The 20,167-nt window shown below is 41.7% G+C and overlaps 2 protein-coding genes across 5 annotated transcripts in view; one reads left to right on the forward strand and one right to left on the reverse strand.

Annotated features, from left to right (window-relative positions):
• The window catches only part of TWF1 (twinfilin actin binding protein 1), a 41,074-nt gene extending 24,506 nt beyond the window's left edge, over positions 1-16,568 (forward strand). The window contains 6 exon segments of the mRNA XM_087723043.1: positions 2,908-3,003; positions 3,463-3,567; positions 3,940-4,065; positions 5,741-5,891; positions 7,973-8,094; positions 15,683-16,568. Coding sequence (XP_087579169.1) covers positions 2,908-3,003; positions 3,463-3,567; positions 3,940-4,065; positions 5,741-5,891; positions 7,973-8,094; positions 15,683-15,832 — 750 coding nt within the window. The 3' untranslated portion in view covers positions 15,833-16,568.
• Positions 3,894-20,167, reverse strand: part of IRAK4 (interleukin 1 receptor associated kinase 4) — a 45,411-nt gene continuing 29,137 nt past the window's right edge. For 2 of the 4 annotated variants that reach the window (XM_087723562.1, XM_087723559.1), the window contains exon 13: positions 3,894-4,023. The gene's annotated coding sequence lies outside the window, so the exon portion shown is untranslated. Of the gene's footprint in view, positions 4,024-17,121; positions 17,465-20,167 lie in introns of those variants that run through there. The other 2 variants (XR_015697770.1, XM_087723561.1) reach the window with 1 other exon arrangement.

Raw genomic sequence — 20,167 nt, forward strand, 5'->3', positions numbered from 1 at the left:
GTGTCACCTCACTGCTGTTAGTAACCAGCCATGAGGGACACGGGTCCAGTACGCAGGTGGAGGCACTTACAGCCCTCATGGCCTTGTCCACATCCCCGGGGGTAACATCCTGAAACTCAACCCAGAGATGTTCAACTTGATCCTCTTGTGCCTCGGCTGGAACTGCGGGGATGGAGTCCAAGTCCGACCGAAACCGAGCAATTTTGTCCGCTAAGAATTGGGCATAATCCTCAGCTCTGCCCTGCAAGGGTTCCCCCGCTTCCCTTTTATTTAATAGGGAGCGGGTTATCCTAAACAGGGCGGCTGGGCGGGACTCAGTGGACGCAACCAAGGTGGCTATGTGAGATCTTTTCGCTGCCCTAAGTGCCCTGGTGTATTCCTTGGTGCAGGTGGTTACCATTGCTCGGTTCGATTCGGACTTATCGGACCTCCATCGGTGCTCTAGGCATCTCCTCCGGCGCTTCATCTCCCGGAGTTCCTCGGTGAACCAAGGAGGTCTCCGGGATCCGCCGCCTCGGAGGGGCCGTAGTGGCGCAATCCGGTCGAGGGCCTCCGATGCTGCCGAGTGCCAAGCAGCAACCAGAGTCTCTACCGGACTGTGGGCGAAAGTATCAGGAATGACCCCAAGCTCCGTCTGGAACCTTAACGGTTCCATAAGTCGCCTGGGGCGGAACCACCTGGTCGGTTCCTCCTCCCTACAGTGGGGGTTTGGTCTCCGGAAGTCGAGCCTCAGTAGGCAGTGGTCTGACCACGACAGGGGTATGATGTCGTTACCCCTCAGACCAAGGTCACAAATCCACTGCTCCGAGAGGAATACGAGGTCGAGCATGTGACCCGCCGAATGGGTTGGGCCCCGAATTACTTGGGTCAAGCCCATGGCTGTCATGGAAGCCATGAACTCCTGCGCCCCATCAGAGTTTTCACCGAGCGACGGCAAATTAAAGTCCCCCAGGACCATCAACCTAGGGAACTCAATTGCCAGCTCGGCTACCGACTCGAGGAGCGAGGGGAGGGCTGCTGCAACGCTGTTGGGAGGCAGGTACGTTAACAGCAAACCCACTTGACCCTTGAAGTCCAACTTTATCAGCAGAGACTCACACCCGACAAGCTCCGGAGCAGGGACCCTACGAGGAACTAACGACTCCCGGATAACGACGGCCACACCCCCACCCCTTCCCTGGGCTCTCGGCTGGTGCAGCACCTGAAATCCTTCTGGGCACAGTTCTACCAGGGGGACTCCTCCCTCTGGGCCCAGCCAGGTTTCAGTAATACATGCCAGGTCTGCCCTCTCGTCTAAAATTAAGTCCCGGACGAGAGGAGCTTTATGTACCACAGACCTGGCATTTAGCGACAACAGCCTGAGTCCAGGGTCCTGATCACTTGCGCCATCTGGTCTCGGAGTGGGACTCATAGGGCCGGAAGGAGGGATCTCTGTAATGTAGCGAACCCTCCTTCCCCGGTAATGGCCTGCCCTAAAGTCCCCGCCGTATCTGCCCCTCCCTGTTACGACCGTAATACCCCGACCCTCTCCCGTGTCTCTGGTCCCCTCAACCACCCCCATGGCCCCCGCATCTCCCGGCAGGTCCTCCGAATCATACATACCCATGCACTCCCCCAAACAATCCCCACGTAAGAATTAAAAACCCAAAAATTTACAACAATATAATAATAAAAAGTGGGACATTCATCTCATACGTATCTCATACATATCCCATACAAAGAGAGAAGAGAAAGATGAAAGAAAAGAAAGAAACTAAAATAGTTGCGCAGTTGATTAAAAATTTAAAGTGCGAGTTCAGATTGCTGCCATCGGCTGTCCACCTGCAGCCCAGTCCAAAGTTTCCTTCTGGGGGTAAAACCAGTATAATAATGATGGTAACAGTCAGGGCTAAGACAAACAGGATCACAGGCCCTAAATATATGGGTGAGGGAAGTCAGACAGACAAAGTCCAGAGTGGCAGGAAGCCAATGTTGGTAAAAAAGGCAGCGTTGGTAGAAAAGGCAGCGTTGAAGAATAAGGCAGCGTTGGTAAAGGGAACAATGCTGGGGCAGGGGGCTATGTTGCTGGAAGGAGCAGTAATAATACCAGTAACAGCGTTGGTAAAGGGGACAGCATTGGTGAGCGGAGCAGCGCTGTTGAAGGCAGTAGCATCGCTGTAAAAGCTGAGCTAAATATGGAGGGGGGGGGGAGGCATCCGGAAAAGGCTCCAGCCACGGCACACACAGTCAGCCGCCCGCTTCGCCTAGTCCGAATAAAGCCCCCGTTCGAATTTCCCGGTTCCAAAAGATAGCAGTAAACAGTTGACACAGTCAGAGTCACTACAAGGCCACACCCCCCTTGCATCTCTCCCTTCCCTCCCATTTTCCATAGAATTGCAGAGACTTGTTTCAAGTGTGAGAATATGAAATTTTCCATCTGGGATTGTTGTGTTCCAGACATTTTGCATTATAATTTCCAGCAAGATCAGTAGCTAAAGAGTATTGAATCACATTGCCTATCTATTTTAATGAATAATGTATTTAGGAGGTAGTGGATATTGTACCCAAAGTTTTAAACCTTTGTTGGGAGTAATATAACGTCAATAATGTTGTTTTATAAATGATAAATTATACTTTTTGATAAATCAGTAATTTAGTTGTTCATGTTTGCACCTAGCTCAAGTTAACATTTTGCTATTATGTCTGTCTTCCTATTATCATAATTTGCAATAATTTTGTACCTTTATCATATAATAATAATGTAATAATAAAAAGGAAAATTTAAATAACAATTTTAAAAAGTAAACAATTCTGTAAGAATAGAAGGATGGAAGAATTGTAAATCTATATGAAAAGTGGTTTTAGCATTTAATTTTCATTTAATTCAATTTTTAAAAATCCAAATTTATCCCTTTTATGACCAATCAGGTTCGACAAAAAATGTTATATGCAGCTACTCGGGCAACTTTAAAGAAAGAATTTGGAGGTGGACATATTAAAGATGAAGTATTTGGAACAAACAAGGTATGCATTCTATAGAAGCTAACATAGCCATTTATTTGTAAGTGATAAAGTAGAAATCAGTTGTATTTTCATGTGTTAATTTGATATTTTGGGGAGGAGCAGGGAAACTTAAAGTGGTTGAAATATTTTTGTTTGGGGAGTATTTTGTTGTTTGTTTCTTGGTTTGTTTTATCTCAGGACAATTTGAGTTTTCCTTATTTCCTTCCTTGCCACATTGCCTTTTAAATGTTAAACATTAGTAAAACTGTTTTTGTATTCCGAGAAAGAATGTAAGATACTTGCTCCTCTGAGACTGGAGCATTTCTGAATTTGGTGATCTGGAAACATAGTTGTAAGGGCTGTAGGACTGCATCTTTAATTAACTGTAAAGCAATATGATTCTGAACTGATCTGCTTCAGAAGAAAATATTGCAACTGGAAATTACCAGTCATGCAAAACTGATGGCTCTCTTTTTTCAGGATGATGTTTCATTAAATGGTTATCATAAATATTTGATGATTCAGTCATCCCCTGCTCCTCTGACAACAGCTGAAGAAGAACTTCAACAAATCAAGATTAGTGAGGTATTGCATTTTGGTATGGAAGCCAAACTCTTTTTAGAAGATTTAAAGCAAATGTCAAATTTCCTACAGCCCGAAATATTTTTTCTTAACTGTTAAACTCTTTGTATTTCCTTTCATTAAATAAGATTTATTTCTGATCAAATGTTCTTTGAATAGAAGCAAGCCCCCCTCTTCTTTTGCGATCCAGTTTAGTGACTTTTTTTTTTTTTAAAAAGAGGATTCTTTCAAACATAAAGCGGATAGAAAGAACATACCATTCAAAATTATGACTATAATTGAGGATCCTAATTTCTTCTCTCATGCTTTGGATGAAGCACAAATATGCATTACGCAATTGCCTTTCTTTAATCTGTTTTAAATTTTGTGTTCCAGGTACAAACTGAAGTCAGTGTTGATACTAAACATCAAACTTTGCAAGAAGTTGCACTTCCAGTAGCTCAGGATGCCCTTCAGGCACTAAAAAAATTGAAAAGCAAAGAGCTTAATTATGTACATTTGGTAAGATAAATTAATTCCTTAAACAGAATACATTTATCAGCATTGCATATTGAATTATAAGATCAATACAGAACACAGACATTGTACTCCAATGAAAGAAAACCAATTCCGCTTAACGTCTTATTATTTAAGTGTGTATTAATCATAAAAAAAATGTTGAGGCTCTAGAAGTAGTACATAATAGACCAACAAAGATGGCCAGAGGCTAAAACATGAAGATCAGTTGTAGAAATTGGGTATGTCTAGTCCAGGAGTGTCAAACACCAGGGGTATTTAGATCTGGCCCATGGGGCCGACCTGGAACCAGCGAAGGACAAGCCTACAGTGCCTCCGCCAGCAAAAATGGAGCTCTGTTTTCACTCGCAGTAGATCAGTGGTCCCCAACCTTTTTATCGCCGCGGACCAGTCAGCCTTTGATAATTTTACCGTGGCCCGCTGAGCGCGCGCAGGGGTGGGGGGCGTTGTTCGCGACGACACATTGATTGTTTATATATCAGATTGTTTTGATTAAACTTCCCTGGAGCCTTTGCGCACGGCCCAGGAGCTTTTGCGCACGGCCCAGGAGCCTTTGCGCTGCAGCAATCATGGCCCCCGGCCGCTGCAGCGATCATGGCCCCCGGCCGCTGCAGCGATCATGGCCCCCGGTCGCTGCACGGCCCGGTGCCAGGTACTCCACGGCCCGGCACCGGTCCGCGGACCGGGGGTTGGGGACCACTGGATTACAGGAAGCCGTCGCGGCCAAAAATGGAGCTCGGGAGCCCATTTTTGCTTTCAGTGCACTCAGGCCAACATAGGCACCCCCGACATGAGTGAGGTCAAGTTGGCCATGCCTACCCTGGCCCCCTGAAGTCAAAGACAACCATCATGTGCCCCTCAATGAAATCAAGTTTGACATCCCTAGTCTAGTCTAATGAAAATAAAGACTAGAGGTGAAATCATAGCAGTGCTCCAATATTTGAGGGGCTGCACAAAAAATAGGGGTCAACATGTTTTCCAAAGCACCAAAAGGCAAGACAAAAAACAATGGATAGAAATTATCACGGTGAGAAGCAATTTAGAATTAAGGAGAAATTTCCTAACAGTAAGAAAAATTAACCAGTGGAATGGGTCAGAAATTGTGGTGGTTCATCACTAGAGACTTTTAAGGAAAGACTGGACAGTTACTTCTCTGGAATGGTAAAGGGTCTCCTGCCAGAGCAGACTAGAGGACTAGAAGACCTCTAAGATCCCTTCCAAATCTGTTATTCTGAAATTAAAATAATAGTTAGAATTAAGTATTATATCCAGTACAAAAAGAGTATTTGATTCATTAGAGAGTGGGTTTTTTATTTTTATAGAAGTTAATATCCACAAAGCTTGACATCAAAATCTGTTTCTGTTGGCTGAGAATCTTCCAAACATGAGGGAAAACACAATAAAGATGGAAAAAGCAACAAAAAAAATGTTCATGCTTCATTCTACTTGGATCCTCGTCAGCAGAGTGAAAGTTTGAATTCCATGCCTCATTATTTTAAATTTCATTCAACAAGAATATATTGTAGGGGTATTCAACATTAGCAGCTTTAAAACTTGTAGACTTCAACTCCCAGAATTCCCAGGCAACATTTCCAAGGTTGAACACTCCTGATATATTGTATACTTTTTTTATAATCATTAGTATTATATATGTTCACAGCAAATTGATATGAAGAATGAAATTATTGTCCTGGCCAGTATACTTCCAACTGAATTAAAGGACTTGCCAAGACGAATTCCTAAGAATTCTGCACGATAACATTTCTTCCTCTACAAGCATTCACATGAAGGAGACTACTTAGAATTCATAGGTAAGTAATACTTTCAGGCTATCATGTACCTTATTTTTCAGAGTATAAGATGCACTCCCCCCCCCCCCAAAAAAAAGAAGGTGAAAATTTGGGTCCATCTTATACACCAAATGTAGCCCCGCACACCTGCTGGCCATTTTCAGCCTCCGCACATCGCGGTTTAGATCTGTTCCTGGCTGCAGGGATTGCCACAGGCCATCGCTGCCTCCATGTCTCGCGCTTTTGGCCTCTGTGCCTCGCGTTTTTGGCCTCCATGCATCACATTTTCAGCCTCTGAATGTTCCATTTTAGACCCGTTCCAGGCTGTGGAGATTGCCACAGCACATAGCCGCCAATTGCCACTTCCACACATCACATTTTCGGCCTCCACACACCCCATTTTTGGGCTCTGTGTGTTACTTATTTGGGCAGTTCCAGGCAGTGGGGATCGGGATGTGTGGCGATCTCCACCAACTGAAACTGCCCGAAAACGTGACGCACAGAGGCAAAAAATGGGGTGTGCATAGGCCGAAAATGTGATGCGTAGAGGCCGAAAATGCAATGTGCGGAGGCAGTGATCAGCAACGATGTGCTGTGGCGATCCCCACAGCCTTGAATAGATCTGAAACAGAACGTTTGGAGGTTGAAAACGCAAGGTACAGAGACGGCAATGGTCTGTGGCAATCCCTGGAACATTCTGAAACAGCTGATTGGGGGTATTCCGGAAGGCCGATCCACCTGTCAATCAGCTGCTCGTGCTGAATCAGGCTGCGATAATGTGCTGAAGCTGACCTTGCTGTTTGCTGCAAGATCACTAGCCAGATACATACTGATGGATGCTGGTAGGCAGAAGCAGATTTTTTTTCTTGTTTTCCTTCTCAAAATCTAAGGTGGGTCGTATACTCCAGAATGTCTTATACTCCAAAAAATATGGTAGATGGACAACTAAGTGATTAGAAGTTTTTTGGCTAGGTCTTTGAGCCAGTAATTTGCACCAGTGTAACAGATGTGTTTTCTGATAACAGCAACCTGCACTATGCTACACCTTACTGCTTTGGACAGAGGTGGAGAACCATGGTCCCTTTATGACTTGTAGACTTCAACTCCAGAATTGAAGTCCCAAGAATTCTGGGAATTTAAGTCCACAAGTCAAAAAAGGGCCATCATTCCCCACTCCTGGCTTAGGAAAAAGAATAAGAAGCTATGTCTTTCCCTGGCCTGCATGATAGCCACATGATCCCGTTCCTTAACTCAGAAGTACTACAACAGAAGCACATAGCTACTAAGCAGACCCAAGGTAAAGTTTCTTCAGAAGGTGCCAGCAAGATTGATGTGCATGTCTACTCCTGCTGTGAAATATCTTTTGAGCTTCCAGCCCAAAATTCTGTACAGGTAAACTTGAATTATGAATCCTTGAATTACAACATTCCCGCCAAAAGTACTTATGTCTGGGTCCCAAAGTTATGTAATTTGGAGCATCACAGAGATCATTCGTACTTACAGACGCTACAACATGCTCCTTTGGTGCCATACCTGAGAGCTCTGTGCTGCCCATGCTCGCCTCCTGCATGGCCTTGGGTGCCAGAGCCCTTGTCTACCAAATGGAGAAGTCCTGGGTCGGCCTCTCCCTTTCACTGCTGATCCCCAGCCCCTCTCAAAAGCAGGCACGGTCCTGTCACTTGTTGGAGTCCTGAACCTGCCTGGATTCCACAAGTTGCACTGCCGCAGGCTACCTGGATATATTTTGCTTCTATACAGGTTTCATTTTGCCCTATCTACATTTAGCTCCAGTCAAATTGCAGGCCTCAAAATATTGATATACTCATCCCCATCTTTTAATTATATTTTATCTTTTGGGATTTCAATTCTAAGATATTTATTTGTTAGGATTTTAATATTTTAATGCTGGAAGCCACCCAGAGTCATTCATTACAAGATGAGAAAGAAAAAAGAAAAGAAAAGAAGAGAAAGACCTTGAAAAAGATGGTGTCTGCTACCTGTTTTGAGTTTGGCTACTTAGCATTTCCTAATCTTATGATAGAGATTTACAAGCTTAATTTTTAAAAATGGAATAACAAATCACTACTTGAAATACTTTGCAGTTTTTATCTACTCTATGCCTGGTTATATGTGCAGTATACAAGAAAGGATGCTTTATTCTAGCTGCAAGAATCCTCTCCTAGAAATTGCTGAAAGACAGCTAGGGATACAAATCATTAGAAAGGTAAGACCGCAATTCCAGACACTCTACTTCTTGACAGACCCCTGAGATAAAGATCTCTGCAGATGATATTTCTTTTTCACAAAAAGAGGAACAATTTGAAACAATATTCAGTAGATTTATTACTGAATCCAAATGACTTTTGAAGAGAATAAAAATGGTTACTGCCATGTGCCACAAACATTTGCCCAGGAATATTAAGCTGCTACATTCACGTCACTGTGAGATAACATTTTCAGTATATGGTATCAAATTATTAAACAATTCAGACAATAGTAGGATAATTCAACAATGCTATATTTGATAATACCATTCTCAATTTTTGTTCCATTATCTGATGTAATACATTAGGGTAAGAGATTCAGGGGGGAAAAACTTTTAAGCATATAAAATATTGTCCCTGATGTCATCCATGTTCATGTAATTTTGTTTTTCTCACAACAAACAAATCAGAAATAGCAATGATGGTCTGTGATTTATTAATACATTTTGAAAATGTGGAGGTGAGGGTCCTCTAATATAGAAAAAGATTGGAGACTATGAGTTGCCCACCCAATATAAGTCAGATAAGTAAGTCTCACTGGAGTAGTTTTTAGTCATCGATGTTGGTCAGAGTTTGACAGATAGGTACATGCCTAATTATATTAAGTTCATACAGCTTTCTGAAAGAAGTTTCCCACTACCATAACCATAGCCTCCCCCCCCCCCCCAAATTCCTAATCCAGCCTACATATCCTCCCAAGTTTCTGCTAGTGGCTCATTCAATAACCTGATCTATACATGTTAGCTTTTGGGTATCAGTTGAACTAGACATTATTTGACGTGACAGGGAGTTAAGTGACAGGGTTAGATACAAGGGTCTAAACTCTCTAACCACCTCTTCCCCCCAGGGGGGCCCTTTGGCTTATCAGAGAATTTTTTTGTGAAACTGCTTCACCAATCTATCTGCTTTCACATCCCAGCTTTTCACCCAAGTGGCCTCAGACAAAGGGTACCCCTTCCAATGAATAACCTGTGCATTCTAGAGTCCAATATTATCTTCACTTCATAATGTGTTTCCTCTTGTACTACAATTAGCCTGGGAGCTGGTTAATATTTTGGTCTTATCTGTGAGCTAAGTGCTAGTTTCAGCAAGCTGCTATAAAACACCGGATGCACTTTCCCTAACAAGCAGGGAAAGTTAAACTGTACAGTTACTGGACTTATTATTTTCACTATGGGGAACGGTCCTAGGAATTTTGGACCTACTTTCTTGGTAGGCAATCTTAGCCTAAGATACTTAGTGGATAGATTGACCCGGTCTCCCACTTTAAAGAGAGCTTGAAGAGATCGATGTTTGTCTGCCTGCCATTTGTATTTCTCTGAAGCTTGGGTGAGGGCTCGTTTGGTATTTTCCCATCATTGTTTTAATGAGTCTATCCTTTCAGTTAGGGTCATTGAGGATGGAAGCTGTCTGGGTAACTCAGGCATGGGCACAAAGTCCATTCTGCTAGTGATTTGGAAAGGGATTAGCCCGGTGCTACTGTGGACCACATTGTTGTACGTTACTTCCGTGAACAGCAGCACCAGTTGTCTTGTTGATAATCCACATAGCATTTCAGGTACTGCTCCACTATTGTGTTCACTCGTTCCATGGCTCCGTTCGTGCTCGGATAAAAAGCCGAGCTCAGTCCTTGAGAGGAGCCAATGGATTGTAGGAACTCCCTTCCAGAACTTTGCTGTGAATTGGACTCCCCGGTTGGAAATGACTCGGCAAGGCACTCCATGCAGTCTATAGATATGCTTGATGAACATTCTCACCAGTTTTTTAGCCAAGGGTAATCTGGAGCAAGCAATGAAATGAGCTTGCTTAGGGAATAGATATATCACTGCCCAAATGACGGTGTTCCCTCTGCTCTCAGGAGTTCAGCTATAAAATCCATGGCAATCTCCCATGGTTGGTTGGGGTCAGCTACCGATTGAAGTAAACCAGGGTTTTTTTTCTGGTCTTGTTTTCATGGTTGCACAAGTGGAGCAGCTTTTTTAAAATAGTCCTCCATGTCTGCTTTCATTTTTGGCCAACAAAATTGTCTCCTTGCTAAGTAAAGGGTTTTCAAAAACCCAAAGTGACCAGCCAACCAGAACTCATGATTGCACTGTAGTACCTATAGCCTTAGGCTGACTGGGACATATAGTTTAGATCCCTTCCAAGCTAACACATCTGCCTTGGTTGCCCTTAATCCTTTGGTCAGTGGAGAATGCAGACTTTAAGGGCTGCGGTCATCAGGTCCCCATTTGGGTCGTCTCGATTCCAGGCATGGCTTCTAGTAGTCACTTGACTGCATGTACTGTTTCCTCCCGTTGGCTGTTGAACTGGGATTTTCTTGATCTAGCTTGTTTTTTCCTCCAGCAATGCGTTTTAGCACAAAGTTGAACCGCTTGAAGTATTGCACCCAGAGGACTTAAGGGGACAACTTCCTCGGAGTCTTTAATGTCTCTAGGTCAGTGATGGCAAACCTTTTTGGCACCAAGTGCCCAAGACAAATGCATGTGCATGTGTGTGCCAGAAACCCGAAGACCAGATGGCTGATGCGCACATGCCCTTTTGTTGGCCATTTTTAGGCAGTTTTTCCAGCTGTTTTCCAGGCAGTTTTTCCAGCTGTTTTCAGGCCATTTTTTGAGCTATTTCTGGGATGTTTTGGGGGCCATTTTTCAGGCAGACTTCAGGCCATTTGGGGGGGGGATGTGTGCACTAGAAACTAGAAGAGCAACTGGCAATGGTGTGTGTGCCCACAGAGGGAACCTGTGTGCCACCTCTGGCACTTGTGCCATAAGTTTGCCATCATGGCTCTAGGTTCTTGTGGTCTGTCCAGATCTCAAAGGGCATGCTGCTGATTTCTAAAAAGTGTCACCAAGAGAGCCCATCTGATCTCTTTCTCCCATATGGCCCATCACCATTCTGTGGCTATGGATTTTTTGGATATGTAGGTGCAAGATTGCAGTTGGCCCTGAGGAATTTCTTGTACAAGCACTGCAATGACTGTGACATCACTGGCATTGCCCTGCATTGCAAATGGCCATTCGGAGTCAGGGTGTCATAGGATTGGTCCCTTTAAATGGTCCCTTTAACTTTTCAAATGCCTGTTGACAGTCAAGGGTCCAGTTTAAGTGTTGATTGAGCCGGGGCTTTGGGCCAATTCCCTTCATCTTTAATAGCTCCATAATCAGCTATCTCAGTGAACATGGGAATGAACTGTTGGTAAAAATTTGCAAAGCCTAAGAAGCTTTGAAGTTGCTTGTGGGAACGAGGAGGCTGCCAAGCCAATACTGCCTTAACTTTTCCTCGGTCGATTTCAACCCCTTCTTTTGACACTCAGTAGCCCAGGTACTCTAGAGAGGTCTTTTGGAACTTGCATTTTGACAGCTTAGCGTAGAGCTTAAAACTTGCCATACTAGTTTGACATGTTTCTCCAGTTTTGCTAAAGATAAAAATATCGGCCAAATACACTAAAACTTCTTTCCATAGGTGCTCATGTAGCATCTTGTTAATGAGTTGGATGAACACTGCAGGGGCTCCCTGTTGTCCAAACGACATGACTTTAAACTGGAAGCTGCCTAATGGGCAATTGAATGCTGTTTTCCATTCATCACCCTCCTTGATCAACACACGGTAGTAGGCTTCTCTGAGGTCTAGCTTGTAAACACCTTTATCTTTGCCAGGTAGTTGAGCATGTCATTCATGAGGGGGAGAGGATAGGTGTTTTCCCCACATACGTGCCTGAGGGACCTGAGCCAGTGTGAGGTATTCAGAAGCTTGGTATCCCAGGTGGTCACATCTGAAGCACTTTATATTGGGTGTGGCTACCAATCTTGTCTCCACTGCCTGCTTAGTGGCAACTTGACATCCCAATAGTTGTTTGGGGACCTTTTCTGACATGGATCTTTGGTGGGGGTGAATCTCTAAGTCCATAATCACCGCCTTGGATACCAGTCTTGGATCCGGTTTGGTATTCCCCTGAAGGCACATGCTTGCCTAAGGTCCTGATCCCTGGATCAGGCCTCTTTGAAATAATGGATGAAGTGTCGTTCACCCCAGTCCTGTAGTTTGCCAGCTACTCTTCTAAACTCCCACACAAATTCCTTGGGGGGCTGGCTGCGCTGCTTCAATTGCTTGATTTCCACTTCAGCTTCCTCTTGGTTGACTGTGTCCTCAAACTGGGCTTTGAGTGACTGCACAAACTCATCCACATCTTCTAAATCTGGTGCTCCTTCATCATGGAGTTGGGCAATCTAGCCTGCTGCTTCCCCTCCCTCATATTGTCTGCAATGGCCGAGATCATCTCCTGATCTGATCGGTATTGAGCTCCATAACAATCTATGTGGGCCAGATATTTTAGAAAGTAAGCTAGTTTAGACAGATGAGGCTGATGTCATGATGGTATGACGTACAATCTTGAAGCTCCAAGATCGCCTTTGATATCTCTGCCGCTGGACAGTCCTTTTGGACCTAAACTGTCCCATAGAGACAGTGATAGAGAAGGGCACATCCTGCTGATCCCAGGGACATCGCAAAATCTCTGGTAGATCCAGGAGAAGCCCTTTTTCCAGCGACAGAGAAGCAGCCATTAAAGCTGCTGAAAGTTGGGACAGCTCCAGAATGGAAGCTGGAGACAAAGTGTGTCGAATTGGTGAGATAATTTTTATTATTAAAGAAGAGAACACTCTAAAAGATCAAAAGTAAAGTTACAATTGAAGACAGAGGTCAAGTGGCGAGATTAAGCCTGAGTCAAACTTAGTGTGTTATTTTTCTTTAATCCTTTTATTGCTGGAATTTTTACAAACACTTATTTTTTAAACTGGACTGGTTTTTTCTTTTCTTTTTCTTTTTTAATATTTCTTGTTTAAGACTCTCTTTCTTTTTTCAACGCTCAATTGCATTTTCTTTTTTAAAAAATTCTTTTTTCCATTAAGTTTCCCTTAAGAATATAAAGAGGGAAGTAAAAGTAGAGGAAAAGAAGTAACACTGTCACTTGGAGGCTTGGAAACTTTTTTCTTTTCTTTCTTTGAGCATGTGATAATCTTGTGCAAAGTAAGAGCTGGTGTTACATTTCAAGGACTCTGAGCTTGTTTATTGAAAATGATAGGAGGATGAGCACGGATTGTTTATACAGGAGCTCCTCCAGGGAACTTATCAGTAGCTGGACTGGAGTGAAAAGAAAGCTTGGAGTTGAAAGAAAGAAAATTGCAGTGAACTTGTTTGGAACTTAATAAAAAAGCCTTGAACTCTATAAAGTGGCAGTGTTTACTATCTGGAGAAAATATCAATAGAGATGATGTTGCAGCATGAAAAAGAAAAGGAAATGACATTGCAAATGATTATGCAAGAAATTCAAAAAATATAAGAACAGAGAACATTGAAAAGAGAACAGAGAATATTGAACAAAGAACAGGAAAGAACCGATGAAAAAATTGTGAATATCCATCAAACGATGATGAAATATGAGGATAGATTTCAAAAAATTGAAGAAAAAGATGAACAAAGAGATAAGAAAATTGGAGATATTGACAGCAGATTGAGCGTGGTTGAAAAAAAACAAGAGTGGAATATTGGAATGAGAGATCGACAGATCAGAATTTTACCTCAGATTCCAGAATATAGAAGAAGAAAAGGGAGAAAATTTGGCAGAAGTAATGATAGAAATTCTGGCAGAAGCATCGGTGATAACCAAAGGGAAGTTGATGAAAGGAACAGACAAAGGGTTTCGAGTCTTTACAAGATATGCAGTGAGAAGTTGCCAAGAGAAATCCATATAAAGTCTACTAAGAAAGCAATTAGAACACAAATACTACAAATGGCTAGAGATAAAAGATTGCACTACTATTGGATGGATACAGGATGATGTAATGAAATGCTATAATAAAAATTAATTTAAATTAATTTAAATTTAGAATATTACACACAAAAACAAGTAATAATAGTTATAGTCAAATGATTAACAATGATAATAATGTATACATATATACTAGATTGATAATATGAGATTTTATATAAATTGTGAGGACTAACAAGGATGCACAAAAGTTTTGTAACCAAACATAAACAATATTATACAGAATATAATATAAAGATGTACTACTACTGGATGGTTTTAGGATGATGTAATGAAATGCCATAATATAAATTTATTCCAAATTTAGAATATCTCACATAAAAGGAAGTAGTAATAGTTATAGTCAAATAACTGTTTAACAATGATAATAATTGTATACATATATATCAGTTTGATAATATGAGATTCTATATAAATTGTAAGTGAAGACTATGGTGAGGAAGCACAAAAGTTTTGTAACCAATTGACACAGTTTGTAACTGGAAGATGGTTTTGTTTGTGTTAGTTTCAAAAAAATTAGAAAAGAAAGTAAGCTAGTTTCCACGGCATGCCATCAAAGTAGCCAGGAATGGTATTTGGGCAGCTGTGGGCGATGCCGCTGCAGTCAATGAAACTGGTGGTTGGGCCAGAGCCAGAATCCACTGGGATTGAATCCACCCCTGGCCTGGGTAGAAGGCCCATTCCGGAGAGATTTGGCTGACTGGCAGCAGTCTGGGGAGGAATGCTAAGTGGACGCAGTCCGGGGGAATGCTAGTGGACGTGGACGGGTGGGCCTCGGTTGTTCTCATTGTTCCTCTCCAATGAGTGCCCCAGGGGTCCAGGATAAGCCACTGCACCCTGCTGTGCTGCTGCACCGATGGATCAGATTCGAGGGGGAAAGCCACGGTCCCACTTTGAACCACCATGTTCCCTTGCCCTTGAAAGTGGAACGTAGGCTGGGCTAGGCTCCAACATGGCTCAATGAACTCCAGGGGCGTTATTGTCCTCCACCCAAAGGCTGTTACACATTGAGGATGACTTAATGTTCCTGGAGGCAGTCGGGTCATCACTGCAGCTTCGTATCATAGTGGGGCTGCTGATCCAGTTCCCTCATCCATCAGGATCAGGCTAGTTTGTTAGGACTGTCACAGCCCTGGCTCCTTGGGCCAGGCGCAACTCCGGAGCTCAGTCTCCGCTGCTTCAGCTTTGGCGACTCCCGCCGTCGATGGATAGCAGATGGCCCCACAAATATCCTCCTCCACCCGGTGGCTCCCTCGGGAATTGCCGTTCTTTGCTCCATCTTCCCTGAGTCTTTGCGCTCCCCCAGTAGATCAGTGTGCAGCCGAGGCTCAGGAACCCAGAGTGGCACCATTTTGGGAAGCCGCTGGAAATTTTTCTTTTTTAAAAGAAGATTGAGGTTAATGACAATGTTAATTAGTTCCAATTAACTCCTCACTGCAATTCAGAACTCCGAGACAAAGTCCATCAAAGGGACTTATTTTCAGGGAAACACAGTATTAGGTGACAGATTTTATAAGATTTTTAAAATCTATAAAATGGTCAGTTCAAGATTTATATCTTTAATAGTGTGTGTGTGTGTGTGTTCATAGATTTCATAGATTTTCACAGGTGTAGGTATGCTGGTCTTGTTGTATTTGGGTCTTTTCCGAAGAATACATATATATGCACACATGCTGGATGGAGCCTTTTTCAAAATTACTTATCTCTTCCTTTCATGACAGATTGAAATAGATGATGGAGATGAACTAACTGCTGAATTTCTCTATGAAGAAGTCCATCCCAAACAACATGCACACAAACAAAGTTTTGCTAAGCCAAAAGGGGCTGTGGGAAAAAGAGGAATCCGAAGGTTGATCCGAGATCCAGTTTAAACTGAAACACCTACTGACTAGACATCTATTGGGTAGAAAAGCAAAGCATTATAATAAGAGTGGAAGAGTATGAATGTGTGTAAATCTTTATAACAAACTGCAAGCATTCTGCATTTTCCAATGGTAAATAAGTTACTTTCTATTGCACTTATCTGGTTATACCACTGCAGATCTTATAAGGTCCAAAAACTGTGCTTGTAGCGTATTTGTTCAAAACAAAATACAACCTTGAGGAATATTCTGCCCAAGCAACATTAAAAGTAATAAAGAGGTGGAAAAGGAACCAGAAAAATCATTGAAAGTGGAGACAGGGAACAGATATGCAATGTAAATGAACAAGGAATTAACAAGGTAGAAATGGAAAATAACACTCAATGGGGTAAAGGCATAAAGAGAGCAGAGAGAAAAAAAGGGAAATGACATCCAAAAAAGAAATTAGCAAAAATAAAGAGAAAAATAAAGGGAGATGGGAAAGAGAAACTTGGGGGAGAGATATTCAAAAAATATATTGAAAAGTGAGAGGAAAGATACAGAAGAAAAGATACAAGACACACAAAAGGAAGAAAAAGAAAAAAAATTAGAAATAGGTAATACGGCTAAAATTGGAAATAATGGAAATATAGTGTAAAATGAATTCTGTTTTGGGGGGGAATGTTAAAGGGGGAATTCGGACAACATTGTTCACAAAAGAATTTTTATTATGTAACAAAAATAAAAAACTTTTTTAAAAAAAGAATATTCTGTCCTAAAAATTAATGGTTACTTTTATAATAGACACATGGCTATTCTTCAATCTCTCTTAGTGACTTCATAAAACGTACTTTAAACATTTACCTTGTGTTTCTTAAGTAGCCTATGTATCTAAAAATGGTAAAGCCTTGCTTCTTTTCATAATTTCTTTGCTCCTATTCCGCAGCCTTGTATGTATGTTTTGTTACCACAGCCTAAAATGCTTAGAGCAAGTTCCAGTTCATTAGAATGTACAAAACTAGTTGATTTGCTATAGGAATGCAACTGTAGATTTTCATATAACCGAGTAACACTGCATTTAATATTTCTTCTGAAAGAGCAATTTTTTTCAAAAATTCTGACCCACAAATTTTATTTCAGTGAGGAAGAAAATGCTATTTATTAGGATGATTCTGTCACTAATATGTTATTAAAGAACACAGTGCAGATTTTCCTATTCTCAGTAAATGAATTTAATTTCTTTACAAAAATTGCTACTTTTTCACTGTTAGTACCAATACTATTAAGAAGCAGGAAAAAATATGAGTCCTAATCAGGGGTGAAATTTGTTCATTCATTTATTTTTATTTATTTATTTGTCAACAAGTACAAGGAAACATATGAAAACACATGAAAAAAAATGGCACAAATAAATGGATATAAATAAGTAAAACATAGCCATAAATACATAAAAAGAGTACATATAAATGGGGACAGTAGGACAGGGATGATAGGCACTCTGGTGCACTTATGCAACCCCCCCCTTAGGGACTTCTTATGAAATGCGTTAAGGTCCACGGTAGACAGCTTAAGGTAAAAGGTATGGAGGTTAGAGGAACTAACAACAGGATCTGGTAGGGTGTTCCACACATTTATTACTCTCTATTGCTGTAATGGTTTTTCCTGCAATTAAGATTAGAATGGATTACATTTAGTTTGTATCTATCAGTAGCCCTTATGTTATTGCAGTTGAAATAAAAGTAGTCATTAACAGGTAGGACATTATGGCAGATTATCTTGTGCACTAAGCTCAGGTCGGAATGTAGACGGCGTAGTTCAAGGTTAAAATTTCAAGCCTGGTGGTATGCGGAATTTTCTTACGAGCAGAGGAGTTGAGTACTCTTCTTGTAAAATACCTCTGGAACAGTGGTGGGTTACAACTGGTATGCCCCGGTATGGGCACACCGGTGCCTGCCGGGATCACCACGTACCGTTCCAGTACGGTGCTCCGGAGGGCCTGCCCGCCTGCCTGCACTCCTTACCAGTATTCGAGGTTTTGGGGCTTCCGCGCACGTACATGGAGCACAAGGTGTCTGCATGACACTCGAGCTGGAGCATCGCAGAAGCACTGCGGAGCATCACAGGCGGTAAGTACGCATGCATGCACTGCACACATGTGCGTGTGTGCTGCACACCTTCATGTGGTGGACGCCTGGCCCCGTTTCACCGTACAGGGCCCTCTCTAATGTTTTCATGTCCAAAATGCAGTGTGGGTTCCAGACTGTGAACAAAATTCAAGTATAGGTCTGGCAAAAGTTTTGTATGCCCTAGTTAGCAACATAGCGTTACCAAAGAGAAAACTACGTAAAATAAGGTTGACAACTCTGAATGCCTTTTTGGCAATGTTGTTACAGTGAGCTCTGGGGCTTAGGTCTTTTGAAATGAATACTCCTAGATCAATTTGACCGGATGAGACCGGATTGGGTGAACTGGTAGGGATGATTTGAATCAGTTCGCTGAACTGGTAAAAACGACTCCTGGTTGGCCCCACCCATGGTCACCCGTCACCTCTTTTGGCCGCTTGCTCAGCCCTTCCAGCCGCTCAACCTGCCCACCCAATCCGAATGGCAGAAGCTAATGCTGTGAATGGAGGGAGAAACATTCGGATTCTCTCTGCCACAAAATTAAACATTAAATGCAGCAGAGAGAATCTGAACGTTTCTCCCTCCATTCACAGTGGAGCTGCTGCAGCCTGTCCCTTTAAGGTAGTCCCCAGGACGGAGGGGGCCAGGGGGGACCATAAAGGGAGCAACAGTGAATGGAGAGAGAAAAGTTCGGCTTCTCTTTGCCACAGCATTCACTCTGAGCCCTTCTCGTCCTCATACGCAAATTTTTTCCTATCGGGTTCTGTGGGTGTGGCTTCAGGGGCGGTCCTGTGATTGCATGGGCATGAGTGACATTGAGTTGGCCACACCCACTCAGTCACAAGGCCCCACCACCAAGCCACGCCCACAGAACAGGTAAGGAAAAAATCTGAATGTCAACCTTGGTCCTAATGCATTTCTAGTATCTTAAGAAAATTAAAATATTCCAATTGTTTCCAAGCATCTTAAATTGTGAAACTAATTGTGATTACTTTCTTTCTTTTCTTTTTTTTTTTAAATATATTTTATTCATTTTCACATTCCATTTGCAATCACTTATATACAGGGTATTTACTATAAAAAAAGAAAAAAAAAAGAAATAAAACAAACAAAATAAAAAGGAACACAACTCATCATTCACAACCCCACCTAACACTTCCATCCTCCATACACCCCATCTACCTCCTCCAACTTTCCTTTCTCCCTCTAACACTCCCCTCCTACTTCCCTTTCCCCTCAAACCTTCCTTCTCCCCTTACTCCCCACACGCCCTCCTTACATTCCCCTTACTCCTTCCTTACTCCTCCCTCTTCTTTCCCTCTATCTCCCTCCTTGGTGTATGCCTTTATTCGAGTGTTGTTTAATCTGATAAAAGTAAAATAAACCAAGGAAATATATATATATATATATATATATATATTTCCTTGGTTTATTATGGTTATATATATATATATATATATATATATATATATATATATATATATATATATATATATATATATATATATATATATATATATATATATATATATATATATATATATATATATATATATATATATATTTATTTGTGCTGATAAATAAATAAAGGAAGACTAGTATAGATCTATTTCAAGCTATTTAGCTCTCATCAGCTAGCCATATCCTTACTGGGATTCGAACCTGTGCTCTATTGCTTCCCAGGAATATATATATATATATATAAATAAAGAAAGAAAAAAGAGAGAAAAGAAAAAAGAAAAAAAACCACCGTATATAAATACATTCTTGTTCTTATTGAGACTATTTTAACGCCCCCCCACCCCCCCCCACAAATCCCCATCCCTAATCCTCCCGACTTCCCAGGGCCCACACCTGGCACTACCTTCTGTCTAAAATATCTTGTATACATATGGATTAAAAATAAAAGTAATATGTCAAAAGAAAGAAAAACAAGAAAACAAAGAAAGAAAAGAAAAGAGAAAAGAAAATAAAGAAAAAAAAAGAAACCACTCTTTGTGTTGATCTCAGCCATCTTTATCTTTATCTATGCTTAAATAGTGTAAGTCATTCTATCTATATTTTATTCTCGTCTCTTACTTCTTTGTTATTTACCCCAACCTTCTGTAGACTCTCCCGTTCCTTTTCCTAAACCTTATATTCAGGTAAGCATTTATACAAATTTGTGTAGGCATCAATATACAGTCTAACCAAAATTGATCCCTTCCGATAAAATTTAAGCAACGTGGTTCATGCCACATAT

The sequence above is a fragment of the Thamnophis sirtalis genome, unplaced genomic scaffold (genome assembly GCF_051295495.1).
Source record: "Thamnophis sirtalis isolate CommonGarterSnake01/CBP01778 unplaced genomic scaffold, rThaSir2_p1.2 scaffold_9, whole genome shotgun sequence".
Taxonomy (NCBI): domain Eukaryota; kingdom Metazoa; phylum Chordata; class Lepidosauria; order Squamata; family Natricidae; genus Thamnophis; species Thamnophis sirtalis.